Consider the following 27366-nt stretch of genomic DNA (forward strand, 5'->3'; position numbering starts at 1 on the left):
GTCATTTACAGGATGCAGTCAAGAATTATCACATTAAAAATGCAGCTGATGCTTCTGGGCAACTGCATCCTGGCTGCATCCCAGCTGCCAGCCATGCTCAGCCATCCAAGTTGCAAACATGTGGATCCCAGAACCAAGCCCCAGCAGATACCAAGGGCCCATTGTGGTAAGTAACAAGTAGCCACTGGGGATGATGGAGAGATGGCAAGGTGGGCTTAGTGTTTGGTCTTGTCATCTTTCTAAGTACAGAGGACCCTTGGTATCCACTGGAGTTTGGTTCCAGGACACCCCATGGATACGAAAATCTGTGGATTCTCAAGTCCTAAAACCACAGGATTTTCTCCCCTGTTCTATCTTTGGTGGGTGTTCTGGAAGAAAAGCCCTATATTTTCCTCTTGGAAAACCTCATATGAGCCTTCATGCGGCTTGGGTTTCCCTCCCCATAAACTCACAGCACTAGCCCATTGTACTTGGCTGGCATAAATAACACATTTTCTTACAGTTAGCTCATGGCTATTATTACAATAAGTATTTCTTCAAAGTAATGCCTTCTAGTGTTTATTGGCTAAAACCATCAAATGTCTATCAAGGTAATGCAAATTCCAAGCCAAAAAAGATTACATTTTGTAATCCGTATGAAAGATAGAAAGTGAAGTTTGCACTTTTCTTCAAGGAACACACACACACACACACACACACAGCACTGAGTACAGATAGCCCTACAACTGATATCATTGCAGTCCTATAAGCATCTTACCAGATCTTGGATGATGAACAGCAAATGGGTCATAAGCCAAGACATTCTTTCAGTTTATGACCCATTTTGTGTCTGTTGTTTCAGCCACATACATACTGAATGGAGTGGTTCCTTTTCTCCTAAAAAAATGAGTCAAGCTGCATCTGCAAATGCTGGAGGAGATACCACTAAGCAACCCCTTGCCATAAATATGTCAACTGAGAGTCCAGCAAGGCTGGAAATTGTAACCATTATATCTCATTACAGGTGCAAATGGTAATCAGTTTTGACATAATGACAGGAGTTGATACTTCCTATGAATTATTGAACTTGCCCTGGTTTGATTCTTTAACTTTCAGATAGCAATTTGATGGGTGCTTCTAAACAGAAGTCTCTTGTTTGACATAACCCAGACTGCCTGCTTGACATATCTGTAACCTTGTAAAACTACTTCGGATAAAAAAGCTGTTATGACTTAGGAGTGTTTGACACTAATCAATTAAAGTTTTTTTGTGAAGTCTTGTATCAATTATAGTGCTATGATTCCACTTCAACTGCCATGGTTTCATTCTAATTGTCTATTAAATTATGGTTTGTCCTAAGTTCAAACAGAGGCTGGATGGCCATCTGTCGGGTATGCTTTGATTGAGAGTTCCTGCATGGCAGGGGGGTTGGACTGGATTGCCCTTGTGGTCTCTTCCAACTCTATGATTCTATGATTCTACGTCTGTGTGGGTGCAATGTAAAATAGATCCTGGCTTCACAGGATGTGTGTCTGTGTCCTCTTTCTCCCATAGAAGGAGACCATCACTCATTTAAGGGTTCAAGTTCTGGAAAGGTCTCACGCACTGCAGCAACCAATGGGAGATATGAAGTGTCCCATTTTAATTAAACTATTATTGTGGAAAATTTGGCACTTTGCTGTGTGGCCTTGACTGCACAATCTCTGAATGCATAAATAGAAGGACAAAAAGCAAGAAAAGGAGATGAATGGTGTGCTCTTGGGAGTGTAGTTAACAGATGGGTCATCAGGAACAGTGCTGGAAAGATGAGTGCTTCAATTACACTGAAAAGGGCAAGAAGGAAGGTGCAGAGAAGATAAGTTAATGAAGCAAGTGGGTGCACCCATGGTATCCCAGGGTGATTTGAATGAAAGCCACAGAAGAATGGAGGGGGTGGTTTCAGAGGAGTCTCTTCCTCAATGAATCCATTTGTTCTGGTGCCAGGAGAGGAACAGAGAAAGCATCAAAAATGACAAGCATGTGTAGCAGTGAAAGACTGTGCAACAAGCCAAAATGTGACAATGTTTCTTAATTATACTTGGTGCAATACAAAGAGTTATGTAAGTACAGGTATGTTCATAAAGAAAACAAAAATAATGACCACAGAGGATCTACATAGATTCAACCTAAATAATGAGGAAATCAAAATAGTTAAATACTTTCCATATCTAGGATCAAATTGATTGGAATGGAGACTGCAGTCAAGAAATTAGAAGAAGACCAGGAATGGGAAGGGCAGCTATGAAAGAACTAGAAAAGATCCTAATGAGTAAAGATATACAACTGATCACTAAAATCAAAATAATCCAATTGACTGCATTCCCCATCACCATGTATGGGTGTGAGATCTGGACAATGAAGAAAGCAGATACAAAGAAAATAAACCCATTTAAATGTGGTGCCGGAGAAGAGTGCTAAGGATACCATGGTTGGTCAAAAAGACAAACAAATGGGTCTTAGAACAAATCAAGCCAGAACTCTGCCTGGAATAAAAGATAACAAAACTGAGGTGCTTATACTTTGGTTGCATCATAAGAAGACACGGTTCATTAGAAAATACTACAATGCTAGACTAGGTAGAGGAAAGCAGAAAGAGAGGAAGACCACATACCAGATGGGTAGACTCAATCAGGGAGGCCAAAGGCCTGAATTGAGCAGTTGAAGATAGGGAGTAATGGAGAAGGCTCATCCACAGGGCAGCCATGAGTTGAGACCAACTCAAGGACAGTTAACAACAAACATCAACAAGACATATTCAGAGCTTGGAAGTAATGTGGTAACTATGGCCATTATCACACGGGAGGAATGTCTCCCAATTTCGAAAGAAAAGAAAGTAGGGCCAAATCGAAAATGAATGCTATTATGCGAATGTTTATCAAATGCACAGAAGAACACAGCACCCATCTCAAAGGCCAGGTAGGGTGAATGCAAAAGAAATTATCATATGAGTAAATACCCTTCGTAGTCTAGAATTCAAATTGGCATCCCTGCATATGCGCAGTGAGGGCAGAATCGGATTGTGACCTTTTTACACTTCCGGCGGGGCTTGCATCCGGTTTTGCCTTGTTTCATATTACAGTTGGCCATTCTTATACACTGATTTTTTATACACGGATTCAAGCATCCATGGTTTGAAAATGTTTTAAAAAAGTATAAATTTCAAATATCAAACTTTAATTTGCCATTTTTTATAAGGGACACCATTTTGCTATGTCATTATATTTAATGGGACTTGAGCATACATGGATTTTGTTATCCACGGGGGATCTTGGAACCAAACCCAAGCGTATAACAAGTGACCACTGAATTGGTTCATTCATTACCTGTTATTTCACGTTACTACGCAATTCACAATACTTGTTCATTCATTACTTTTTATTTCACATTATTTAGGCAATCCATGTTATTTGTTCATTCATTACCCTTTATTTCACGTTATGTAGGTAATTCACCAATTCAAAACCAGTCGAAAGCAACCTTGTACTTGGTTTCAGCATTGGACTATGACTCTAGAAGGCAGGGATGGAATCTCACTGGGTGACCTGGTGCAAGTCACACTCTCTCAGCCTCCTCAGAAAATGGAAATGGCAAACCTGCCAAAAAAAAACACCCCAAAAGCGGTGGGGGGGCCCAGATGGTTGTGTGCGGTCTTAAGTCCCAGCTAGTGGGGGGTGGGGTGAGGGAAGAAGGGGTCTCATGGGAGAGCTTTGCTGCGTGAGGTTTGTGGGGCCTGGGTCCTCTCTGCTTCTAACCTGGCCTATTGGGAGTCCCATTGAAGGCAATGGCACTGCCTCACCATGACTGGAGGAGGGGGAAAGGAGAGAGGAAACTGTGCAGGAACCAGAGCCAGCGACTAAGGCTACATCCACACTGGAGAAACAACCCAGTCTGGCACCGCTTTAACTCTTTGTGCCTCAAGGCTATGGAATTCTGGGAGTTGGAGTTTGTTGTGGGCCCAGAGCAATGCCCCTTAGGGGAGGAAAACAGACTCACATCCCCCAGGCTGCCCTACTCCATTCTCCCCCTAAGGAGGAGGAATGAGGGAAGAAGAAGAACTCTTTGGGGCTAATAAAAAGAGGGGTGTTTTCTCTCTTTTTGAAGCCCCCTGGCCCTGGAGGAAGGAAGGATGGCAAAAAGATCCCTGAGGAGCACAAGGGGCCAGGAGCAAGGCAAGCCCCAAGCCCACCGCTTTGGGCAGAGAGAGAGCTTGCAGGACGCCTCATGGAGAGCCACTTTTTTCTGTCAAAAACAGCCGCTTTTCCTCCCGGCTGCCAGGGAAGACCTAGGAGCCCCAGAAGGCAAAACAAAACAGAGGATCATGGGAATTGATGCGGGGGGAACACCAGGGCCACAGCAGACATGCATATCACACCAAACAACATCTAATTGAATGCAACATAGCCTGGGAATAGGATTTATGAATTCACTAGTTCACCGAATGTACTTAATTTTGGATTGCTGTGGAATTGCGTTTGGAGTGCATTCAGAATGCCAGCTAATGTGTGTGATAACCTTTTGTGCAATAACGTGAATACCCATGATTGCATTCGGGATGACACTGGATTATACTTCCAATTTCCATCATGTGATAATGACCTATGACAGCTGTAGTATGTTGTTTTTGGGGATAACAAGGGGTAACAATGTCTACTCACATCCACATGTGTTGCCAACATACTTTGGGTCTAAGAATTAACATTTACTTGTTTTTTAGAATCATGAGGAATGAGAACTTTATGCCATGTTCCTATCTTTCAAATGGTAATTAAAATAACATTTAAAAAAAATTATAAGGTGTTTTATAACAGTTTCATGAAGATTACATTGATAGCCCAAGGCTGGAGATACCTAAAACTAGCTTGAGCATTGTGGTTCCTTTGCTCTCTCAATGCATGAGTGACAAGACAAACAAAGAAGACATATTAGCAATGGGACTAAAAGCACAGCCCCACTTCTACAGTACAGTTATCTGTGAATACAGGCAACTCAGACTAAGGAAACCCCTTTTAAATAAGGGTATAGGTAACAAGAAAACATACTCATCACCTAGAAATAGATTTTAAAAAGTGATTTCTCCACAAGTGTCTGGGTTTCCAACAGGAATCATTGCTCTGAGAAGAATAATGAATCCTGCTCAAACAAAACCATGGGAGGAAAAGAAAAATCCCAATCCAAATGTTATCAGCCAAATAAATAGAAAATAATGCAATTGTCTAACAGTGTGTAACAGCAGCCTGAGGAATATTTTAACCAGCTATTTTCACAGCGATCCTTAATATGCTACTCTCCCAAGCATACCCTGAAATATATAATTTCCCATCATACTCATGTACATTTGACTTTAATATAATGATGCCTTCCTCCCTTCACTACCCCAGAATATTGGCTGCATTAAATTGCTTGCGTAAGAACCATTTTTGAAAATGTAAAAGCTGAAGTTGACACCCATGACCTCAAAGGAAAGCCACTCCATCTCTGCCCCTGGCCTTTAACCTCTGTAACAGCTGTAATTCATCATTGGGACAATACTCCCCATGTCACCTTTCCCAGAGGGCTGTAATTTGTCTTTTTATCTCACACTCCCTCTTGGCTTGATGCAGTTGCTCTGTGAGCAACTCTCCTTGTAGTCTGAGGTGCTGAGTATCACAAGAAAAATGTTGCGCTCTCACTATTATTATCGTCAGGGACAATGGTTTATGCATGATAGTAGGACCAAAGAAACAAATGAACAAATCAGGTTTGTGCCATTATAGTCCAAGAAGAATGTAGCTGACTGTAGGCGGTGGCCTAGCCTACAAAAACCTCACTTGAACCTTCTGGTTTTGTTACCTGCTTAGAGGTCAGAGGCAAGGGTTATCGAGCTTCTAGCAAATACAAATTGAAAAATGAAAAATGCATGACCAGAAGGATGTGTTTTGCTTGTTAAGTCACAACAAATAATTGTGCAGGCATAAACTCAATACTGCTAAGGAGGACATGGGAGAAACAGACTAGTGCCCTTTTATAGACAAAGGTGTTGGAGTCAAGAGAGACTCAAGTGAGGGAAAGCTTCATTCATGTATACATGAGTCCCTGTTGAATTTTTTCCCCAGACATCACCAGCAAGCACTCTGTGCTATGCCAGCTTTTTAAATTCCCACAAAAAAGTGACATGCTTGTTTTTTTTTGTTCAGTTGCCCTCCAGTGGCATTGCACAGTGGGAAGTGACAAAGTGGGTGGATGGGATCCTCCAGTCCACAGTTAGGGGTTGGGATACTACAATTAGGAAAACAAAAGCCCTATACAGACTGGCAGAAAGTGCCGGCCTGTGGGCAGAGTCAGGGTGCAGTGTCCTGATGCTAGATGCCCTAACTCTGCCCCCACGGCACCATTTTGGTGCACTGGTCCACAAGGTGCATGCCATCGTGACATACCTCTGGAGTTGCATCCACATGATGCAGCACCAAAGGGGTGTCAGAAAGCTGCACCACTGCAACTATGATGCTCCTTGGAGGGCGCAAAAAGGAGTTGCTTTTTGTAGCTTTTTTTTGGGGGGGGGGTGCTCTCCATAGTCCAGATCAGCGCTGTGCTGTGAGGTTGCTGTGGCCCCAATCTGGCCAGGAAAGGGGCAGCTGCATGCTGCCCTTTAGGGACAACCTGTATAGACCCAAAGAGACCAAAGGAAAAAAGGGGCTGAGAAACTTCAAATGTCTTCAAGGGCATGCTAGTGTCTGTTTCTCATGCCTCTAAATTGGTATCTCTTGAATAGGCACCACAATTCAAGAAGTTTGTGGACAAACTGGAGCAGGCCCAGAGGAGGGCAACCAAAAAAGGTGAAAGGTTTGTAAGCCGTGCCCTTTGAGGAGCAGCTTAGGGAGCTGGATATGTTTAGCCTGAAGAATAGACGAGACATCATAGCCATGCTAATATTTGAAGGGATATCATACTGAGAATGGAGCATGCTTGTTTTCTGCTGCTCCAGAGAACAGGACCCAGAGCAATGGATTCAGTCTACAGGAAAAGAGATTCCACCTAAACATTAGGAAGAACCTCTTGATGGTAAGAGCTGTCTGACAGTGGAATACGTTGCCTTGGAAAATGGTGGTGTCGCCTTCTTTGGAGGTTTTTAAACAGAAGCTAGATAGCTATCTATCGGGAGTGCTTTGATTGTGTATTTCTGCATGGCGAAGGAGGCTGGACTGGATAGCTCTTGTGGTCTCTTCCAATTTTATGATTCTATGACACTGAGGCTAACACCTTGAAACTGAAGTGAAGCTCAGAATGCTAAAGGAGAGCCCTTGAGGCTATGGAGACTAATACTGACTATGTGTTTCATTGTCACCTCTTGCACTGGGTAAAAAAAAAAAAAAGCTCATTCTAGGAAATTCTTTCCTCTTTGGAAGAGCTTAGAAAATAACTTTTTAAAGTAGTTACTACAGTCATAGTGCCAAACGATAAAAGGGACTCAGTAACCACTTACTTTTTTTAAAAAAATAATTCTTTGCTATCCAGTTTTTAAATAGTAATTAGAATACTTATTTCTCTTACATTTAAGTCCAAAACACACTACAGAAATTTGACCCCACTTTAACTGCCCTGGCTCAGTGCTAGAGAATCCTGGGAATTATAGTTTATTGTGGCACCAGAGCTCTCTGACAGAAAAGGTTAATTGTTTCACAGAACTACAGTTCCCAGAATTCCCTAGCACTGAACCAAGGCAGTTAAAGCAGTCTCAAACTGGATTATTTATGCAGTGTGTTTTGGACCTTACTTCTTAAAAAAACATTTGAATGTCTTCAAGCTGGTTCTTGAATGATATTATATTCCTCCTCTAGCATTTATTGAGGCCACCACAGCCTTGTAATATTGCAAAAGTTAGTTACATCACAAAAGGAGTGAAATTATCTCTCATTAAGTTATAGCCATGATTTAATGTAGTTACATATTTCTTAATGAGAAATGGATTAAATTATAAGTAACTAATAACGTCATCATTTGGACTCATGGACTTACTCAAGATATCCCACCAGAAATTCAACAATTTCCACCCTACCATCAATCTCAGCCTGAAACTATCAGCAGAAAAAGTTCATTTTCCAGACACCTTTGTATGCAATTGACATCTAAACACCAGGCTATATCACAACCTCCCTGCTATATGTATTTATATGTCTCTACTTTCCATCCTGAACACATTTCCAGATCTATAGTTTATAGCCAATACAATTGCATCTGCTCAGACTCACAAGACAAGGATGCCATATTCATGTGTAGCTATGGAGCCAAAGAATCTGCAGTAGTGATACAATTATTTGCTAATTTTGTTCTTGAAACAACAAGCAACAAGAATCTAGGCAGAATGTTTTGCAGTTTGGGATTCTTCTGTGCTAAATTTGTATGTGGTATTTTGGGGGTAAAAAAACCACACATTTTCTGCAGAGGAAACCACAATTTCTGTGCAGAAAATAATATTTAAATATTAATTTCTGCATTGAAAATGCGGTTATGTTTGTGGAAAATATCCCATGTGATTATTGACTGAATAGGTCCCAAAGGCCAAAGATTCTCATCAGCCCAGGATTCTCACCATTGACAAACATATTTTTGACTGTACTTAAAATAGTTTTGAATATTTTTTTCCATCCCCAGTTCATAGCCCTCCCAAATTCCAGTCACACCACAAACACAGAGAAACATTTAGACAAGTCTAAATCAGCCTTACTCTATACCACCTGGAAAAAAATATATCCCTGGATTGTTTGGTGATGCAGTGAAAGAGGAGAAAAGGTCTCCTTGCTCTTGTCTGCCTTGCCAAAAAAAAAAGTCCAGCAGGACTCTGGCTATGTTAAAAACTCCAAAATCAGTGCTCTGCCAGGCAGCATAGTATTGCTCTCAAAGGGGCTGGACTAATCTGGACAGATGCTAGAGATGAAATGCAGGGCACATTTATAATGCAGCTGTCACATTTCAAGGTCCAGATGAGAAAACTTATTGCATTATCCATAGATTCAATTATTCCTCTTCTAGACAGATGTGAGGGAATAAAATCCCTTCAGAATATACTGTACTATAGATGGCTACAATGTTTGTCAAAATCAAAGTAGCATAGGCTATAAGCAATTTCATTTATTTGCTGGGAAAGGGAGAATATCTGCAAAAGTTTGTAATATAGAGAAATATTAACAATGAAATGTAATCTTATACAGTATTTAAGATTACTTTATGTAGATACATATGAATATATATGCTGAAAGATGTTAAATTTTATATTAAATAAAATAAAATATGTATATACTGTACATTACACTTGGAAAACACCTGTCATGAAATCCATTTGAGGTCTACTTAGAAGTAAGCCCTACAGAACTCACTAAGTAAATATGCATATGACTGAAACCTGAGCTACTGAATGTTCCTCTCAATGAGTCTGTTTTTAATTTCCTACTGTGGCAGAACAGTGTTTCAAAGGCATAATATCATGGGAATCCAACAGGCACAAGCCCATAATAAGGCTTTTAAGCTTTTAAAGGTTTTTTTTTAAGGCTTAATTGTCTTGACAGCATCTCTAATATCCCTGCCCTTAAAAAAATTAAAAATCAAGGAATGAAATTACTGTGAGTTGCTTTGTATTCTATACCTGTTTCCAGGTGGTTCATAGAACAGCTTTTCAAAAAAGGCATTGAAGGATTAGCCTAGGATGGTTAATCCAGTGTGGGAGCTGGGGTGAGGTTGGGGGAGTGCTCCCAAGTTTTACAGACATCCAAGTGCTTTTATATTTCAAATTAAAATGAAGGATGGCTCCAAGCCCCACTGTGGTCATGGGATGTCAGATTGGGTAACCATAGCTCTGTGTCCTTCTATCTATGTACTGATAAGGACAGACAGAGAGGGAAATTCTTCTGGTTTCTATTTTTATGTGAAAGTAATAACACAATGACCATGACTACCACCTTGTAACTGTTGTTGTTATTTCTTACCCGCCATTCCTATATAATAGTGGCAGCCAGTGACCTCCATATCAGCTATTTGTGAATGCACTCAGGCTTTTAATCCAAATTTAAAAAGAGCTATCCCAGGTGCTGAAAATAGTTTTTCAATTGCCTACCGCAACTCTGTGACAACACAATGACCCACCCTTATGATTAGAGCCCTGGTGGCACAGTGGTTAAATGCATGTACTGCAGCCACTTGCTCCCAAACCATAAGGTGTGAGTTCAATACTAGCAAAAGGACTCAAGCTCGACTCAGGCTTGCATTCTTCCAAGAATGTCGCTAAAGTGAGTACCCAGATTGTTGGGGGCAATTAGCTTACACTTTGTAAACTGCTTAGGGAGTGCTTAAGTGCATTGATAAGCGATATAGAAATGTATTTGCTATTGCTATTGCCATATCACAAGGACCTGCTGGCATGCACACACACACACAATCTCAGGTATTCACTGTAGGAACAAGTTGCTGTTAACCAGGCAACCCTATACTTTCTGACATCTAGCTTTTGCCTCGAACACTATACCACATCGTATATAATGGAAGCCTAAAAAGCAGGATGCATTAAAGTGTATTAGACTTTAGTCTAATTAGTGCTTCAGTGCTGAGCCATTGCCTTTCATGTTTGGAAAATATAGGTCATTCTCTGTAGCTCTGTCCATTTTCCAGACAGGTATTGGTTACACAAGTGTCTTAATTTAGGGGTGAGCAACTGTTGTTCTCCTGATGCTTTTGGACTGTAGCTCCCATAATTGATCACCATAGACTATGGTGGCTAGTTCTGATAAGATGTGTAGACCAAAAAAGAGCTGGACGGCCACAGTTAACCATCATTGCTGCTAAAGAAATTCAAATCCCAATACTATGAAGCAATGCATCTTTAATCTAATTGTTCATAATTAGTATTGGGATGGGGAATTTAAAAGAAGAAGCCATGTTAGTCTGTTACAGCATAAAAAGGAGAAAAGGACAGAGATTTAAAAGGGAAAGAAATCCAGCAGTACCTTCAAAAGGCTGTTTTTTATTTTAGCATGAGCTTTTCTGGATATCAGTCCATATCTTCAGATGGAATACAGGTTATTAAGCATTTTTAGACAGTTTTGGGAATGGATAGAATGTAGTAGGATATAGAAAGATACAAATTATAACTGTCACCCTAAATTTTCAAAGGGCTGTGTTAAGTGATACAGATCTTTCAGATCTTTGCAGTAATCCGTCAGTACTGATGTATGAAAGCAATAAACATGCTTTCTAAAACTCAGTTCCCTTGGGGTCAAAACCTCTGAGGGGATTCATTTTGTTATACTGTATGTGCAGTAGTGAGAACTCGTGTATTAATATATATAGTGTGTGATGCAACCACTGGAGTGAGGGAGAGGAGTTATATTCATTTTGCATTCAACTCATGATTGCAGACATGAGGCAGTTTGAAGCATTCAGATTCAGAGTGCACCAAGTGTTACTATTTTAGTGGCTAGAAAAAGCCATGCCATATTAGAAACAGTCAATAATCTATTTTCAGTATCTAGGAATAGGAAAAACGGTCCACATAATGACTGCAGTGTGTAAGGGAGGAAGCATTCATTGTTCACAGAACTAGGAACAAAAGTCTACATGTATAATGCTGAGAATTTTACGCCCCACATTTTGCATGTTCCAAAAAAGCCAACAGCACTTCACACCTGAGCATTTTCATGTCTGTAGACAAAAATGTTTTACACAAATACTTAAAATGTAATGTCCTAAAATGATACATTTGGATTAGCAAATACCCATGCTATACAGAAACAATACAGATCTAATAACAGGCTTATGGTAGAAGAAATGTTTTAGACCTTGAAATTTCATTTTTCACCACTGGCCATACTGAAGAGTTGATGGAGATTGCAGACCAAAAACAGCCAAAGAACTGCACATTTCCCAGACCTTCCTTATTCCATGATGAATCTGATTAACTTTAAGTTACTACCAAAATATTTGCTTCTCTTTGCTAATGCAGATCAATATAACTATTTTCTCCAAAACAGATCAGACAGGTACATGCAAAAGAGAGCTTGGACTGCCATGTGTTAGCGCAATCTTTAACGGTCCCTAAATTAGCCTTTTAAATCACAGTTCAGATGAGCTGATTCATCTGACTTCTCTCAGCTTTCCATGCTGGATCTAGATACTAAGTGAGGCACCATTTAGCAGTGTATTCTCTTCATAACAACAGGAACACTAATCTCCCACCCAAAGCAAATTGTGAGCAAAATGGAGATCAGCACATTTACCCCTACCAGGAGATTTGACTTTAATGATCTGGACAACTTGAAAGGATTCTGCTGTGGGAGAGGTAAATATTCATGACAGATACATTTTAAGTCTTTCAGATACTGCATCACACAGCAGGTGTTGCATTTTTCAGAAGGTCCTTGTCTTCACTTCCCAGTATTACCGGTAGTATTTTTTTAAGTACATGCAATGTTCAAGTTTAAAGGGAGTACTTGAGGCTCTTCCTTTTATTGTTTAATACCTCTATACAATTTCTGCTAATACTAATTATGAACATTTAGATTAAAGATGACAAAATTATCTGATGCATTTGAGGACTTTGACAGTTGAACAGGGTGGGGGCTGCAGGCAAGGAAATAGTGTTAATATCTCCTGACACATGAGAGCCTCTGTGGAGCAGTCTTTGAAAAATGGCCCAGAAACTGAGGCTTTCATTACAATGCATATATTAACACAGGCCTCTGGCTAATGTTTTTTTACATGTTGTCATAAATCCCCCATTTTAGGGCTAAGCTAGGGCTGAGAACCTGCATTGACATAACCTTACACTTACAGAGCTGCGCAGCAATTGAACTGTGATGTTACATGATCAGATGCACAACCAAAGGAGTATCTGTAGATACAGTGCTTATCAATACACATGATGTGCATTCATGTGCAATGCACCATCATGAACAATGTACATGTGGATCCATGCATAATGCAAATCCTTGTTCAATGAACCTTTAAATGAATGCAGCTATTCCAAACCAGACAAAGATGTCCAACTACTTCCATAGTGATTGTGTGCAAAACACCCACAGGGTTTTACCTTAGTCATTATGATAACCACATGGCAGCTTCCATAAGAAACCACTGCACATCAGGTTTCAGTGGCAGGGGGTGGCTCTGATAATAGAGCTGTCCATGATGCTGGATGCCATCCATTAAATAGGTTCAATGCCTTTGGGAGGGGTCCTTCAAAATTCTGCCTGAAATCTGCAGTGGATTCATCACCCCACAGACATGGGAGCCACCAGCTGCCCCTGTCTGATTTACCTTCCCTCCTCCATAGTAATGAATGGCAATTTCCTTGTATCATGACATTATGCTAACCCAATTTCACCAACATCATTGGGCAAGGACAGCGTACCACTATTCCCTGTAACACTACACAATGCAAGGTTTTTAAAAATTCATTACATTTTCATGGTGTAAAGGTGGGCAGAAAGGCAGGATGAGAGCAAGATGTATGATGGGTGTTTTTGGCAGTCAGACAGGCCCAAAACACACTGCAGAAATAATCCAGTTTGAAACTATTTTAACTGCCCTAGCTCAATGCTAGGGAATTCTGGGAACTGTAGTTTTTAATGACATTTAGCCTTCTCTGTCAGAGAGCTCTGGTGTCACACCAGGATCTCCTAGCACTGGGCCAGGCAGTTAAAGAGGTCTTAAACTGGATTATTTCTGCAGTGTGTTCTGGACCTATGTATTTTTATAATGTCTAGACCAGCCATACAGCACTCAAAAATGTTATTTTTTTTTAGCTTTAGACTTAGTTGTTCTGTTGCAAAGATGTTTGCCTTGCAAAATTAGAATCTTGACATTCCAAAAGCTAACATGGATCTTGGCTGTGACATGACTTCATTTTGTGAACGTTTCTCAAATGATGTTTATGTACATTTTGAGATCATGCTTGTAACACACAAGAGCAATTTAGAACTTACCTGAGAGGCAGCCTCCCACTTTCTTGACATTCAGAATGTTTTTAAAGTGGGTGTATGGAGATGACATTTTAGAAACCAAAGCACTGGGCAGAGGTTCAAAATAAAAATATTTGTTTTAATCTCCATATTTGGGGCTAAAAAACCCACAACTCACTCAGTTATTAACACCTCCAGATACAGATGGTTTGACCACCTGTCGTTCAGTTTTGTATGCTGGGGGATGGGAATGTACCTGGAATAGACTGAGATTTCCTATGGTTTCCACCCCCATCCCAGGTGCACTACAAACCCACACTCATTTTCAACCTGGCATTATTTCTGCTGGATCTGCTTTCTGGAGAATTTGCAAAAACACTGAAATATGGGTTCAATTTCTGTGACTAAGAACATTTCACAAGTTTGGTTTGGCAATTACCTTGGTCCTCATAATGGCTTTGATAGCAGTTTCAAACTCTTCTGAATTATTATAGTCCACCGTCCACACATGGGGTCTCCCTATGAAATCCTCAGCATAGGGGTGCTGGGAGGATACCTAAAATACAGAAAACAAATGTATCATTTGGCATTTCTTAAAGGAGGCCTTGTGACTGGATGCATTTCAGAAAATATGGCAGAACTTTACAAGGGATAGCAAGGATGGCAAGAGAAAGGGCAGCAAAGAAACCAAGAAAAATCTTAAAGGTATTGTTTCATATTAAAAAGAGTGCTATTCAGATATAAACTTCTCTGTTTTATGGAGGAAATACAGTTGGCCCTCCATATCCTCGGATTTTGTATCCACAGATTGTACCATTCATGACTTGAAATTGTGTGTGTGTGTGTGTGTGTGTGTGTGTGTGTGTGTGTGTAAAGTCAAAAGAGCAAACCTTCATTTTGACATTTTATATAAGAGACACCATTTAACTATGTCGGACTTGAGCATCCACAGTTTTGGGTATTCATGGAGGGGGCTCCTTAAATTAACTCCCAGTGGATACCAAGTGCCACTGTATTCAAATTCAGGTATAATAAAGAAATTAGGGTCTAATCCAATTATCCAATTTCTGTACCAGTGGTTGGTTGAATTTGTATATCTATACATGTCACAAAGCATGCATTTGTCTAATTATCATTTTATAAGATACTGTAACAGTAATATGTAAAGCAGTTCAATATGCAAAGCAAGAGCTTGTAAAGTTATGTTTTAGAAGCAATTATAAAACCTCCAGTATACAGCAGTTACTATTTTTGAAAGTAGCTCTAAAATGTATATCAGCAATACAGTACAAATAGGTTACTGTTTTAAAAATCTGATATTTTTTGTTCAGCTTCATGAGCCATACGCTGAGCTACATAATTTCTCCACCAACACTTAGTGAGGCCACTATGTATAAAAGTAACTAAACATTTATAGTAACACAGTTAAGTTCTTAAGTTATCCCTCATTATATGACAAATGATGCAAAGTATCACAATAATATTTTTTGCAGTATTTTCACTATAACTGATTAGGTTATCAGTACAGTAATGAGTTATTTATAACTAGTAATTTCCCAGTTCTGAATACTCTTTGTTAAATACTCCTTTTTAAATTGCATTATGATAACACTATGATGCAGGTCATTTTAAGTAGTTAATTTGGGAAAACTGATTGGGAAACAATGTGCTGAAGGGAGATATGAATCTCTCACATCTAAGTTTGGCATCCTATCCACCAGAACACACATACTGGCCCTCACAAAGATGATGTTACATTTCTCTGGCTTTATATTTTAAAATCAGCTGTAAACACAAGGAAACAAGGGCCCAGGTCTTTTCCCTATGACCTTCTCCTTCACTAAGGAGTTTATCACACAGGAGAAATTTCTTTTAATTTCGAATGAAAAGAAAGTGGGACCAGAACGCATTCACGTGAATTCACTAGTTTAGGGAAATTATGTGAATGCTCATTGCATTTGAACTGGCTCCCCATTGCCCAAAAATAGCACGCCATTGCCTGAATTTGCAAGTGACAGTGTATCATGCAATAACATGAAACCCCATGATTGCACTTGGACTGACTTCCCATTGCCCGAATTTGCGTATAACGTTAAACCCCATGATTGCGTTCAGATTGCCATTGAATTATACTTCCAATTTCCCTTGTCTGATAAACTCCTAAGTTGGAAGGAAGCTTTACCTCTCTAGATGTTGGCTTCCCTCTGAAGAATTCATGATTGAGTGAACTGTGGGGTGGATTGAAACGTGCCTGCAGGAAAACACAGCCATTGGCTATCGCTTCCAAAGGAGCGGGACCTTCATAAGGGAAACCAAACCCAATGAAGAGCTGTGGAAAGCAAATATAGACATGTTAGTGAAGCATTGGCTTTTCATACCACTTCTGTTTACTTGGACATGTTGTTTTATCTAGAACAGAGCTGGCCCTACTAAGAAGCAGAGTCAGGAGGAGCAGATTTGGGGTGTCGTGAAAAGAAAGGAAATGTTTAGTTATTTGATTTGTTTTAACTGTGTTTGTATTGCAAGTGGGAGAGATGCTGTGAGATGTACCCCTTCATGTGTGAAAACAAAATTGTAGTACTTTGACTTGGGAGGCACCATTTGAAGCTCTTCCTGAGACAGCAACATTTCTTGGATTGGCCCTGGGCTGAAATATACCACGGGTGTTGCAAGAACCTGCAGGGTGTTCTTGCAAAACCATTGACTATAGAATTTAATGTTATTCATTATAAGTGGGAGCTCATGCTGTATGAAGTCTTCCTTTCTGCCTTTGCTTGGGAATTTTACCTATTGGTTGAAAGCTCTGGTACTACTCCATAGAGGGCAACTTGCTGCATCATAAAAAATGTATTTGAATTATTATATGCCCCAGATACACTATATTCATTTGCATATATTAGCAGTCACTCATAAACCATTTCCCCCATGATTTTCATTAACTGCCTACACATGTTGAACATGCTGCACACATTATTTTGCAACAGTCTTTATTTAGAGGTGTTGTTGCCTTCACATGAAAAACCTGAATTAGCCCCTAGGAGTAGAGAAAGAGGGGAAAACTATTCATGATGAAGATATAGAACAGGATGTGAGCCACAGATTTGGAGCTGGTCTTACTGGGCCTTTGAAGTCCATCAGCATATTTCTGCTCTCTCTCTCTCTCTCTCTCTCTCTCTCTCTCTCTGTGTGTGTGTGTGTGTGTGTGTGCGTGTTTTAAAATATGCATTTCTGCCTCCATGAGTCCTGTCAAATTAATTCCATTTTAATATGACAGCTGGGATTCCCGGGAGACCAAGGAGGTGTCTTTGCACAAGCTGTCCTGGGCTTTCCTGCAATTTCTGTATAGTGCTTCCTTCCCATCATGCAGAGAGGCACATGGGCAAAAAGGGATACCACGGCTATTTTGAGCAAAATGTTTTTACACATGACAAAGCAGTAAAAAGTTTTCAGCTGGCCTACTGAGAAGCACTTCATAGTAAGAAGTACACACCAAAGGATATGTGCAGCCACCTTGCTGGAGTTCATGATGTGCCATATAAAAAATTCTGCCTGGCTGTCATCCCAAGCCCTCTTACTAAGGAATAAATCCTATTGAATACCATGAGAATTACAGTCAGCCCTTCCCTTACGCGGGAGATCCGTTCCAGACCCAACCAGACCCCACGTAAGGGAAAAAATGCGTACACTCAAGTCCCATTGGAAGTAATGGGGCTCATGCCTGCGGTGCACCCCATTTCTTCTTCCGGAATGTGTCAGAGTTTTTTCTGTGTAAGGCACGCCCACGTATAACACGGGCACACTGTACTTCTGGCTAGACTTGGATAGACACATGGCTATCAAAACCCATTCCTACAGGGGGAGGACCATACATTGCATGCCTCTACATCTGCCAGTCAGTTCCCTGGCTGTGCTGAGCCTCAGACCTCTGACAGTTTCTTCAGGGCCCAGCTGCATCCAAGGAAATGCAAGAGGCATTCTCTTTTTCCTCCCCTTTCTGCATTACTTTCATCCACTCCTATTCACAGCTTCATTTGCTTCTTTTAAATCCATTATCAGGCCCACTTCTACCATTAGGTAGAGTGATGCACCCAGGAGAAGGCAGGTGCTCAGGTATTGAAGTGGCAATTCCCTGGCTGCTCCTCCTGAGCCCACTGGCCATTCCTTTCTCTTGTCTTGAGGCCCTCTGCTCCCCAAATTATTTTGGTTCCCTATGTTTGATTAAAGACTTCATTCAATTCCTGGTGTTCAAGATTCAACGGCCAATGCAAACAGCTTCTGTATGGAAGTGGCCTCCATCATCCCTGGGACCTTGCAGCTGAGGAAGAAGAAGGGCAGCCAGGCACACTTCCTTCAGGCCTGGGCCTCAGCAGATGGTATAGTTCCTTTCTTCAAATTCCAGCTACCACTGCTGAGTTGGGGTATGTGGAGAATATGTTCAACTTAATTCCCCCTCCCAAGCCATTTTCTTTTTCCTGTGTGTCCTGTTTTATTTAGAGTGTAAGCCCAAATGCAAGGAACTGCCAAATTAACCATTTGTTACCTGCTCTGGGAGTCCTTTTGGCTGAAGGACTGGGTATAAATACTGTACTTTAAATCTATAATGGTAAATAAATATGGAAAAGGAAAAGGATGCCATTTGATGCCTCAGAAAACAGGATGCCTTGGATCTTCGCTTTTGGATTCATCCACCAGGCATGATCATGTGTAGACTTTAACCCCTTTCAAATATGGTTGACAGTTGTCCATGAGGGTGGATCGGATTGTTAATAAATGATGAACAGGACACTTCTGCACTCAGCTGGGTTTCCCATTATTTCAGCTTTAGTATCAAACAAGCAATTTCACAGTTGTAAGCAACAGAGCTTCCCTCTCACCTTTTCTTGAGAAAAAGAGAAGCTTTTGATCAGGGAGTATAAACCAGGATCCATCAATCCACCAACAAGCACACCCAATGGTTAAAAGCAAGAATGGGTCAACAGAAGTGTGCAGTGGCCAATTTCCACCCTCATGTGCAAGTCACAATGCCCAATTTTCAACAAAATCACAGAATCTTACTCTCAGTTTTTACTTCTGGGTTTTGGAAGCAGTTTTAACAGTTTGTGGGGAGACTAGAGGTGTTTAGATGGAAATTGCCATTTCTGGGTTTGGGACCATTTTTGAGAGCTTATGGGGAGATTGTGGCTATTTCGATTGGAACTGCCATTTCTAGTAACATTTTAGGGCAGCAGCATATTTCAGTGCTCCCCAAGTGATGTGATGTCCAATCCAGTCACAATGTTGGCCATTTCCCTCCTTTTCTTCTTTTGATCTGTTTTAGGGAGGTGGGAGGGTTCAGACTAGCAAACTATTGCCTTTTGAGGCTGCTTTGGGAGGTCTGGGGCTGTTTGAGAGGGGGGGAAATCATTCCAAAGTAAGTCCTGAATTCTTTTTTTAAAAACGAGAGGGAAGACTTTGAGGTGCTTTGGGGGGGGGGGGGAAGAGGAGGAGGAGGAGGAGGAGGAGGAGGAAGAAAGGGGTTAGGATCAAGAGGAGTTAGAGACTGTAAGAGAGGATTGAGGGGTTGTATGCAGCCCACAGGCCATTTTCCCCACCTTGGGCAAGATGGCTCCAAATAGGATATCAGCATGAGATGCCTGGTTTTACAACCTTTTATATCTTGAAGGGAAAACCCCAACCCAGCCCCCTTGAGTTCTGTGAGGATTACCCCCAGATGCATGTTTGCATGATTGCTGCCAGGATTAACAGAAAACACAAGACATAACAGAGAATCGAAGGCAGCTTACAAAAACAACAAGAGAGAGTTCTAGCTGAAAAGCAGAAAGGTACTGAAATGTGGAAGGAATTATTGTGTGGTCAGGAAGCTAATCTGCCTGTTCCAGGCATCTTACAAAATATGGTGTATAAATAACAAAGAAGAAACATGATAGCAATTTAAAGCAGTGGCAGAAAGTAGGAGATGCACATTATCAAAGCATAATATATATTCTCAAAGAAATAAGAAAGGCCTGGAAGCAGGGAGTTAGAATGTTTTGCTTGGGACCAGAAAGTGTTACAGAAATAGGCAACAAATGGTGCTGCCACTAAAAAGCCTTCCTCACATTTTTCTATTGTGTCACTTCTGAGGGCTGGAACAGCAAAATAAAAGTTTCAGCTGATGACACCATTCTGACTATTGATGGCCTGGGCCCTTTAATTTATCACAGGAGAAAGAGAAGGAGAGTTGATTAAAATGGACTTGGGAAGTGAAGGCAATGGCAGCTTATGGCTTCTGTAACAGTGAGAAAATAAGAGCCCTTTTACCCCACACTCTTATAGCATTAAAGTGTTACTTTAACCACCATGGCAACATCGTGTAGAATCTAGGGATTGGTATTTGAGGGAGGGGCATTTAGAAACCTCAGCCAGGGACCTTCTCTGGTGTCTCGCAAACTACACATCCCAGGATTCCACAAGATGCAGCCATGGCAGCTAAAGTGGAACCATAGGGTGAAAGAGTTATCCTAAATCTGTTTCAGGTTTTAGTGAACTTTAAAGCAGCTGTCTAAGAAAAGCCAGACTGGATTCAAGGCCCCTCTGACATGGAAGCCATCATTGCCCCAGTGAGGGTCAAGATCTGTTAATTCTGCACTCCTATTTTGGAAGATGATGGTGATGGTGGTGATTCTCAAGTAGCTAAAGCAATGAGCAAATCATTGCCAATAATGCATACACCAGAGACTTTTATATAGGTATAGACAGAAAACAGAGAATAAACCTAATAAATTCTCTGTTGCAATTATATGCTCCAGTGACTTCCTTTGAACCACTAGCAAGATAGCTGAATGGTTGCAGCAGGAACCTCTGACTCTATAATTATGGGGAAGATCTATCTGTAAGATCTTCAGCTATCTCTTCCCATAATGAGATTATATTTTTCCCAAGCCATTTCTGTTCAGCTCTGCTCTGTTCTACTCTTCTAATTCAATTGTGCCATTTTGATACAAGCAGTGACTTCATCAGCCTCGCATGACCAGTTCTGGAAGTGGATTGTAACCATGCTTAGGAAGCAATCGGATCAAAGGAGTAGAGAATGTCAATGAAAGGGGTGATGAACTTTCTTCTGTGGAGACACACATTTCCTTGAGGGTAGGGCTGACCTTAGTATTAGATTTGGGGTCTCATAGAAGGTCAGTGAACTATTTACTGTTTTCACTATTTACTGTTTTTACTATATTTTTACTGCCAGGAATGAAGATGTGCTTGTGTGATATTCTGCCTCATGTAACAGAATTACTTGGTTGGGTTTCAGTACTGGGCACCCTGTCTAGAGATGGTGGGGCATTATTTGATATCCTGCCTCAGACAGCAAAATGTCCCGGACAGGCCTTGCTCAAATTTAATCTCTATTCTCCCCACATCAGTCACTCAATTCTCCATTTGCCTGTATTGCTATCTATACCTCCGTCAGTCAGGGCACGTCTACGCTGCAAAAATGAAGTAGTTTGATGCTGCTTTGCCATGGCTCAGTGCTACAGAATTCTGAGATTTGTAGTTTTGTGAGATATTTAGCCTTCCCAATTAGAGATTTCTGGTGTGCTACCAAACTAAAAATCCCAGAATTCTATAGCACTGAGCCATGGAATTTAACTCAAGTCTCAAACTGCTTTATATCTGCAGTGTGCCTCTCCCACCTACGTTAATCTCTTCTTTCTCTCTGCCCAACAAGTGGCAAGAAGACTGACAGATTATTGGCCACTATGATGATGAAGAAAAGCAATTCTCTGGATGGAAGCTTTGTGACTAATATTGCTTTTGAACATCTGTAGGCTCCATAGGTTTTTGACTATCAAGACTGCCCATCTGCTTGTCCAAGCCTTGGTTATTTCTCACATGAACTACTATAATAGCCTGAACTACTGTAATAGGGAGCTTGCCTTCCTCCTCTCTTATTCCTCTGGTTTTTATCCTGAACAGTGTAGGAGCTGATCAGGGCAGCTGAGGATAGAGTGACGTGGAGGTCTCTCATACATAGGATCACCATGGGTCAAGGTTGACTCTAAGAGAATTAACAACAACAAAAATGTGAAATATCTATGTGTAATTAGCTAGTGCAGTCTTTCTGAGGCCAGTGACTTCCCAGAGTACTGGACTTCAACTCCCACAATCCCCAGCAACACTAGTTTGGGTGGGAGAGGAAGAGCTGTCCCACTTGCCTCTTTCCCCTGTGGCAGCTGGTGGCTTACATTTTGATGGAGATGTGAATCCCCTTTGGGTTTTAGTCTTCAAAGGGCCTACCTATTTGGGAGACAGACATCAATACCTTGGATAGCTTCTTTAAGGCTTGGTCAAAAATCCAGAGTACTTTCACTGCTCCATGACAGGAAGGTCACTACCCATTAAGTATTTCCCAGTAGTTTTGTTGCAGAGCTCATTAGCACCATAATGCAAATCCACAACCTTACACACACACACACACACACACACACACACGTCCATGTTTGTAGCCAGGATGGCAGCAAAAGTTAAAATTTCTTTGTATGAAATATTTTGACAGGAGCTCTTACTGCTAAAGAGACTTTTCCTTCATGTGTTTTTTTGGGGGTGGTGGTGGTGGTGGTGGTGGTGGTTTTGTTTTGTTTTTTGGAAGAAGTTATAGGTAAGGAAAGTACCTTGGCTTTCCTTAGTAGTTGCTGGAATTCATGCTGTGGCAGAAGGCCATGATTCTTGACAAAAGCTGGGACCTCAGGGGGACGCTGGGTTTCATAGTAAACAGTGCCGTGGATCTCCATGTACTTGTTAAGAATGGCCAAAAACTTCTCTTTGCCCTGAGGAAAGAAAGAAATGGAAATAATTTCACTGGAGTCAGATAAGACCCAAAAGTTTCAGTCCATCACAATTCACAGATCTTGTTAAGGAACAAAGAATACAGTAAAGAGAAGTATGTCCTATACAGAAATTATGGGATAATGTCTGGAAAATGAGTCATAGTCTGAGAAGTTCCTGCCACAAAATCTTCACCACCACCACCCCGGCATGATCTCATTGGAAGGCTCCTCCTCACCACAATAGGATAATACTGTCCTATTTTACAGGGATGTTGCAAGGATTACAGAGGCCCTATTCACACTACAAAAATAATCCGGGATGAATCTTATTTGAATCCTTGTTGTTCACACACATCCCACATGCACTTTGTGGAGAGGTTGGCAAAAACCCCACTTAACCCAGGGTTTTCGATACTGTCCCTCCCCCGAGTTGTCCTGAAAGATCTATATTGATCTGCATCTTCGTCACTGTGAATAATCTTCTGAATCAATTTGGATTTCGCTGTATTGTTCATGGGAATGAAGGCAGCTCCATTTTCTCCCGAAATGATGGAATGTATGAATAACACAGGGATTACAATGACTCATAGAGATTCATGAACCCAAAACAAAATGGGAACAACAAACCCAGTATGCATCAGTGCACCAATCCACATCTCCTCAGGACAAAAAAATGAGTGTGAATGCCCCCAGAGATAATCTGTGTCAGGGCTAGTGAAGGCATTGCTTCCAGATGTTGTTGGGTGGCATCTCCCATAATCTCTGCAACTGATGGCAGTTGCACTCCAACAAAATCTGGATGGCTGTCCTTGCCCCAAACCTCAGGCGCTTTGATTCCTTAGGGAGAAAAGTAACGGTGAGGACTCATTACACAACTGAAGGGGATGGCTTTTTGAGCCACAATACCTAGGAAAACCAGAAATGGAGGAAGAGTCCATTATTTCTCTCTTGTCTGATTGCCACTTTGCAGGAAAATAGATAAGGTCTTAAAGAGTTTGAAAACAGGTATTCGTTTGCAGCTTCCCAGCACTTTTCCTTTTGGGAATGGGACTCACATTAGGTTGATTAACTCTGGAGCTCATTTGATGTTACCTTTTAAGAATTGTACATAGCCACTAAGAACTTCATTATTGCTCCATCAAGTGAATAGCCTTGCAGATCAATACATGTCATGCAATGTTTCCAAGCGTGGATCTCTCTCTTCCCTGCTAGCATAAATTCTACCCAAAAGAAGCAACTTCCCTTTTTCAATTCAGCTGTGGTCAGCACTGCCCTTTGCAGAATAGGCTTCTTTTCATTCTCCCTCCCAGCTCCCTCCCCCAGTTTCTTTACTTTCCTCAGCATTAAGAGACTAAGACCAGCCATATTAAATTGTGATGGGGGAGGGAAACGGGGGATATATAAGTGGCAATTAATCCAGCAATAAAATGAAGCTCTTCCCAACCACTAAACCTTAAGCACATTCTCCTGACAATTTCACATAAACTCAAGAGGAAGGGAAGGCTTGATACAGCTTATTAAAGTTGTGTGGCCATTCCAGTTCAATCCTGAACACAAACAGATTTCCGCTGACTTAAACTGATCCATATTTGATCTGAACTGAAGACAATACAGAACAAGTACAGAAAAAGCCAAACATCGTGCTCCAGTTTTCTGTTTGCTCGAGTTATCTGTTATGTTTTAACTTAATTTTAGGTCTGTACTCTTCAGAATGCTACTTCAATTCCAATCATTACAAATAAAGTGACCCCTTGGTATCTGCTGAGGTTTAGTTCCAGGACCCCCTGTGGATACCAAAATCCATGGATGCTCAAGTCCCATTATATACAATGGCATAGAAAATGGAGTTACTTGTATAAAATTACAAAATCAAGATTTGCTTTTTTATTTTCAAGCTGTGGATGGGTGAATTTGTGGATATAGAATTCATGGATATGGAGGGTTGGCTATATTTTGTTTCTGCTGCCCTTTTGATGCACTATTTCATCTCTAAAATTTAGAGACAATCTTTGGGGCTCCAATATAAGTCCCTTAATATTAGGGGGATGATGTCTCCAGAAAAGCAGCATAAAAAGTCTAGACTGAGCATACACCTCTTCGATATGCTTTTTTACAATTTCAGCTGAAATTGTTTTTAAAATTTTACAGTAAAAGTTAAAAACTATGAAAATCATCTAACTAGAAAAAAGTAAAATATGATACAAAATATACAAAAGGTTTTTTTTAAAAAAATTGAAAACAAACACCCTGCTTAAAAGCCTTCCTGACACAATCATATATTAAAAGCCTGCTTAAAAATGTCTTTGCCTGCCAGCAAAAGGAAAGCAGGGAGCGGGCCAGCTTAGCTTCCCCTGAGAGATCTCTTTCTTGTGTCCTCCCCAAGTGAGGCTGTGATGGTGGTGGGACCTGGGAGAAAGCCTTCACCTGATGATCTTGGGGTTCTGGCTGGTTCATATGATGAAATTTGCTCTTTCAAACAGGCTGGACCTAAGCCGTATAGGGCTTTATAGGTCATGACCAGCACTCTGAATTGTGCCCATAAACAAACTGGTAGACAGTAAGTATGTTTCAACAAGGGAGTTAAGCTGATAGCCAGTGAATGCGAGGGAGGCTTAAGTCTCCTGGTGCAAGCACAGAGGCACTGTGGCAAGTTGTCCCAATCAGTGGCATACATGGCATAGCCCAACACGGCCCGGAAATACGACTGGAATGCATTAGGTCTAGTCATACATGCACAGAGGTCCTTAAGGCATCACAAGGTGACATAAGTTGATGACTGAACTTCATGTGTGGCACAGCTGTGCTTGGATGTGTGGCTCTGTCTACATGGGTCCACATAAAACTAATGGAAACAGAAATAAACAAATGGATAGAAAGCTGCACAAACTCAACAAGACAAAACAAAATCGTGGACCACCACTCCAAAAAAGTTGCAAAAGTCTTTACAGCATGCAACAACACACTGCCTTGTTCCAACATATTTTGAGTGTGTCAACTGACAGCACCTTGACAGGTTTTCCTGCCCACCCCTCTATTTCCCTGCACTAGAGAGGAGATTATACAGCATGAATGGAGTCAGTAAGAGTTTGCCTACATGTGCCCTTTGAGCTGTCAGGAAGTGGCTTGCATTGCAATTAGTCACTGAGAATTGTATAAGGAGGAAAGCTATAGTTTTTAAAAAGTAGTTAGATTAAAAGCTCATTGAAGGAATAATTGTCAGGAAAAATTGTATTGATATTTTGTCAGAGAAATTAAAATGGAGCATATATTGAAGGGGTATTGGTTAGATTCTGAGAATAGATAAGAATCTCACACATGGCATTTATTTAAATATGGGAGGTGTGTGGAGGTGACAACACATATACACACCTGCACGCACATGCGGTACCTCATAGCTCCCCCTGCCTCTTCTTTATCTTTAATGGAGTTATCCAAAGTGCTGAACTCTATGCCCTGAATAGGTTCACACATGGACAGCTTCTTGAAATTTTGGAATAACAAGAGTGGACATGGAAGCAAACAGCCACCACTGTATACACACCCACACATATGAATTACTTGATACTGGTCTTTCCAACCAGTTTCACTGGAATATATTGGAAGTTCTGTTTCTGTTGCATTCCCATTCTGACACTGGAGCAAATATGTTTGGGAAGAATCCAACTATGTCATTATTCAGCAAGAATAATTTCTTCTGTAATGCTTGCACCTAACAGAAGTGAGTAAAGTCCATCACTGGCATTTTGATGTTGGCTATTTGCAGTCTGCTGAATGGGAATCTGAACAATGAGCATGCCCATTATGCACACTGCTTTTTAAGATGCCAGGCCAAATGTATCTGCACAAATGGCCCCTCTGCATCTGATTACAGTTTGTGCCATGCATTTGAAAATAACTTACCTCTCTTTCTGTTGACAAGTGCTACAATAATTGAAGAGATTATCACACTGCTCTTTTCCCGCCTTTCTTCCTGACCTAGACATGGGCTGAAATTTTTTAACCATGGATTTTACCGCATGCCACACTTCAAAAAGTGTGAGAGAAGTCCAGATTGGGTATGGGATGCCATGATAGGGTACAGGATGCCTCTGACCTGGGCACGGAGGTGTGCAATAAAATCCATGCATAAAAAGTTTCAGCCCACACCTAGGTCGGGAGGGAAGGACAAAAAAGGGCAGTGTGATAATCTCCTGAAGCAAATGAATTTGTTCTAATAAGAAGCCACTAGAAAAAAAGTTGCTACACAAGACCCACAGTTCTCCCACCATAGTAATTCAAATAATATTCCATTTTGTCAAATGAAATGGATACTCAGGGCTAAGGAAATACATAAAAATACATGCTTATAATATAGTAGATTATACATGCATAGTTTACAATGATTTGCCGTTTACAGTACCTGCAACTGGAAATCCCACACATGGTGCACAGAGAAGCAAGAAGAGACGAGAATTAATTCTTCTGTATCAATGACAACAAATGAAAAGGCTTTCAGGAAGCTCTAGGATGATGTGATACAAGTTATCATGAGCAGCATTAAGAAAGTCAGAACACATTTGCTGGATCAGGCCAAGAGTTCATCTAGTGCTACATCCTGCATCCAACCAACCTCTGGTAAGCCT

The 27366-nt window shown here is 40.9% G+C and overlaps 1 protein-coding gene across 1 annotated transcript in view; it reads right to left on the reverse strand.

Annotated features, from left to right (window-relative positions):
* MGAT5B (alpha-1,6-mannosylglycoprotein 6-beta-N-acetylglucosaminyltransferase B) overlaps positions 1-27366 on the reverse strand; it is a 311177-nt gene that overhangs the window by 15720 nt on the left and 268091 nt on the right. Inside the window, exons 12-15 of the mRNA XM_042455871.1 lie at positions 27144-27149; positions 22589-22744; positions 16123-16269; positions 14380-14496 (exon numbers count right to left, since the gene is read on the reverse strand). Coding sequence (XP_042311805.1) covers positions 14380-14496; positions 16123-16269; positions 22589-22744; positions 27144-27149 — 426 coding nt within the window. The remainder of the gene's footprint in view (positions 1-14379; positions 14497-16122; positions 16270-22588; positions 22745-27143; positions 27150-27366) is intronic.

This window comes from Sceloporus undulatus, chromosome 2, assembly GCF_019175285.1.
Source record: "Sceloporus undulatus isolate JIND9_A2432 ecotype Alabama chromosome 2, SceUnd_v1.1, whole genome shotgun sequence".
Classification (NCBI taxonomy): Eukaryota; Metazoa; Chordata; class Lepidosauria; order Squamata; family Phrynosomatidae; genus Sceloporus; species Sceloporus undulatus.